The sequence below is a fragment of the Morone saxatilis genome, unplaced genomic scaffold (genome assembly GCF_004916995.1).
Source record: "Morone saxatilis isolate NCDOM2014 unplaced genomic scaffold, NCSU_SB_2.0 Contig6, whole genome shotgun sequence".
Taxonomy (NCBI): Eukaryota; Metazoa; Chordata; class Actinopteri; family Moronidae; genus Morone; species Morone saxatilis.
The window spans coordinates 12,743,948-12,747,530 of NW_023340206.1; the positions used below are offsets into that span (position 1 = coordinate 12,743,948).

Sequence of the window (3,583 nt, forward strand, 5' to 3'; positions counted from 1 at the left end):
ATTACCGGGACATTACCGGGATCTGAGTGCCTGTTTATGGTCTTTAACTTACATTTTCTGGACCGGTTTCTTCCGTTTCTTGGCCGCGTAAAGCGCCGTGTTCGTCGCCAGCATGTTGAACAACCGAGCGAACCGAGTCCAGTGAAGTGGCTTTAATCCCGGGTTAAATGTGGCCCACGTTAACCGGTCCGAACGTGTTTCCCGAACCGACCGGATAAAGTTGTGAATGAGTCGTTAAAATCCCCGTGCAGTCCTCGGCTGGTCCCGTGCGCCTCCGAGCTGAAGAAAAAAACGACTTTTTGTTGTTTTTGTTTGTTTTTGTTTACTCCAAACATCCGGCAGACGTTAGTAAACTATCGCAACGTCTCATAATGGCGACGTTAACGTATCTCCCCGCCGGTTTACCGCGAATACCGACACTTTTAGACGTTAAAAAGAGTCCTCGGAGGACTTTATGTAAATCCTCCGCCTCTGCGTCACTGCCGTTGTGATTTGACAGGGCTGCTGCTGCCGCCGCGCGCTCCCGTGGCCGTTTATTTGCGCGTGTCACTGTAACGCGAGAGCGGAAATATTTAAGGTCGTCCGAGAGAGACCACACAAAGAATGAGTGGGAAACTGCATTCCAACCAGGCAGACCTTAAGAAGGAGTTTCAACGTTTATTACTGTATTAATAATAATTATTATAATAATAAGAAGAATAATACAAAATATTATAATTATATACTACTACTACTAATAATAATAATATAGTTATAATAAAATAAAAATAATAATTATTATAATACAAAACAATTATAATAATATAATAATAATAACATAATAATTATAACAATATTTAATAATGTTTATAATAATAAAATAATTATATAATAACATTATAATAATAATAGTTATAATAATAATAATACAAAATAATTCTAATTATAATAATAATACAACATATTATAATTATATACTATAAATAATTATAATAAAAATACAAAATGATTATAATTCTATACTAAAAATAATTATAATAATAATACAAAATAATTATAATTATAAAACAAGAATAATATTTATTATTAATAATAATACAAATAATTATAATAATAATAATAATACAATAATTATAATAATAATAATTACAATCATATTAAATAATGTTTATAATAATAAAATAATTATATAATAACATTATAATAATGTTTATAATAATAAAATATTTTACTATAGCGTCTATCTAAATCTATTTACAACTATAACAATAAATTCCAGTAAATAAATCAATAAATACATTTGCTATAATATTAATTAATTTATTTACATTTACACATTTGAAATAAATTAAAATAAATAATTGCATAAATACATTTACTATAATATTGATTAATCTATTCACATTTACAAATATTTCAATAAATTAAAGTAAATAAATCAATAAATATATTTGCTATACTACTGAGATACATATTTCCATTAACACATACAGTAAATTCAAATAAATAAAAAATAAATTTACTATAATATTGATGAATCTATTTACATTTAGAAATATTTCAGAATTTCAAGTAAATAAATCAATAATGTACTGACATTAACAATAAATTCAGATTAATGAATTACTTCATTTTCTACAATGTTTACAAACCAAATCAATCTACATTTACAGATATTACAGCACATATATCCAACCAATCCTTTACAAGCCAAATGTTCCCATGTGTCTGTTGTGTCTGTTGTCAGGTTTCTTTATTCTAACAGCTAAAACATGTTGTTATTTACAGATGTATTTATTTATCTGTTACTGTGTGTCGATCCCAGCTGACATTGGGGTTCTTTAAATTAATTGCAAATAATTTGTAAAGTTTGATCATCATATGACCGTCATGTGAGGTGGATCCGGTGTTATTACCCTCTGCTTTATTATTTCAGTTTAAATTGTGCTCACATGTTGCTGTGTTTTGACTCAGAGTCTCTATTGTCCTTTTAATCAATCTGCCGTTTATCTGCTGTTTGCACTAATGCAAACTGAGGGGCAACAGTGTATCTACACAATGCAACAGGAAAAGCTCAGTGTGTAAGATATTTGCCCCAGTGTGTTATCATGAGCTGATAAGGACAACCTGAACCACTCATAAACAGGCTTTCTATCCTCCAGTGAGCGTTTTAGCCCTCCACCACCGCCACTGGTGTCAAGGGCCTGTCTTTGCCTCTCAAATACCCTTTAGCCACCATAGAGCCACGTCCAATATTGAAGTAGCTCTTTAACCGCTATCAGCACTTGGTTCTAGACCAGCAAAGGGCCGAGAGCCGGTCCAAAGGTGAAGAACTGTTTGAGATTAGGCCCCTCAGATGGCCCTGGTGGAAATGGGGTAAAAGGGACATCCGTCTGGCTGCTGTTTACAGAGCTCTGTCCTCACAGATCAACCGATCTATGAAATAAAGCTTTGCATTACACTTGTGGTGCCTTTTTCTAATGGAATTACTTTGGCTCATTTCAGAGAGAGATGCAGGTTCAGCGAGGCCTTTATTTCCTCTAAACGACTCTCATGGTCCTTCAGGGGCACTCTGGGTTGGGACTCATTTTATCAGACTTCAGGTCTGTTTATACAGATTTGAAATAGCTGGTGGTCAAAACAAAAGCGCTGACATTTGTGAGACTTTCCCAGTGCGGCACTGTCATATCTGTTGAAAACAACGTCTAACATCAGTCACATTCTGGTTGACGTTGTGAAAACACACCATTTGGCTGCACAAACTGTAGATTTGTCACTCTAGCTGGGCGGTTATCTACAGGTGAAGGTTCACTTTCTCTCCCCTGTTGTTTAACTCTGTGCTGGCAAAAGGTTTGTATATTACTCTATGACACAGCCAAGGTGCACGGACATGTTTGTCCAACACTTCGGTCATTGGCAGTCAGTCACCATGTCCTCCTACGCGTTGTCAGAGTGAAGTGAACTGGGTTGTGCAGGGTCATGAGAGGAGTCATTGTATTCAGTGTGATAGATCTTGGTGTTTTTGTTCCTGGTGAGCGACTTGCTGCAGCACGCCAGGAACCAAATTTACACAAACGAAAAGGCTCAAAAATTCACTTTTTGTGTCCCAACTTCAGGCTGCAAATAAAAAGCTCAGAGATCACCGGCCTCACCGGTTCAGTCGCAATATTTCTCCTCCAACATCTGTCGGTTATAAAGTAAACTGGAACTTTTTGGTTGTTTTTCATTTGTAACTTCTCGTCAGGTTGTGTAACGCGGCGCTGCTGACTTCCAAGATCACGGTTGTAAATATGAACTGTCACGCATGCAGGATTCTTCTGGACGGAAATATTGACGAGAAGGAGCTTGAAACACAAGCTGGGTTTTTTTTTTTTTTTTGGTGTTTGAAGTTCAGACCAAGAGCAGCCGTGGGCTTCAGCAGCATAAACGAAGACAAAATCCATTTCAGGCTTTTCATTCATATTTTCATAACTGGTAGTTTATTTTAAACAGAAAAAGTGAAACAAAAGAGCAGAAATTGAATGACTGATTCATTCCAACAACAGTAGGTTTGTTATTATTGTGTCATTGCTTCCTTACTTGTGTATATATTTAAATATATTTT

At 35.1% G+C, this 3,583-nt stretch overlaps 1 protein-coding gene across 2 annotated transcripts in view; it reads right to left on the reverse strand.

The window, feature by feature from the left end:
* Window positions 1–499, reverse strand: part of LOC118339900 (aryl hydrocarbon receptor-like) — a 50,535-nt gene extending 50,036 nt beyond the window's left edge. For both annotated transcript variants that reach the window (XM_035677714.1, XM_035677713.1), the window contains exon 1: window positions 53–499. Coding sequence is in view for 1 of the 2 variants with exons in the window: in XM_035677713.1 (XP_035533606.1) it covers window positions 53–114 (62 nt within the window). In the remaining variant the exon portion in view is untranslated. The remainder of the gene's footprint in view (window positions 1–52) is intronic.
* Between the last annotated feature and the right edge of the window lie 3,084 nt (window positions 500–3,583).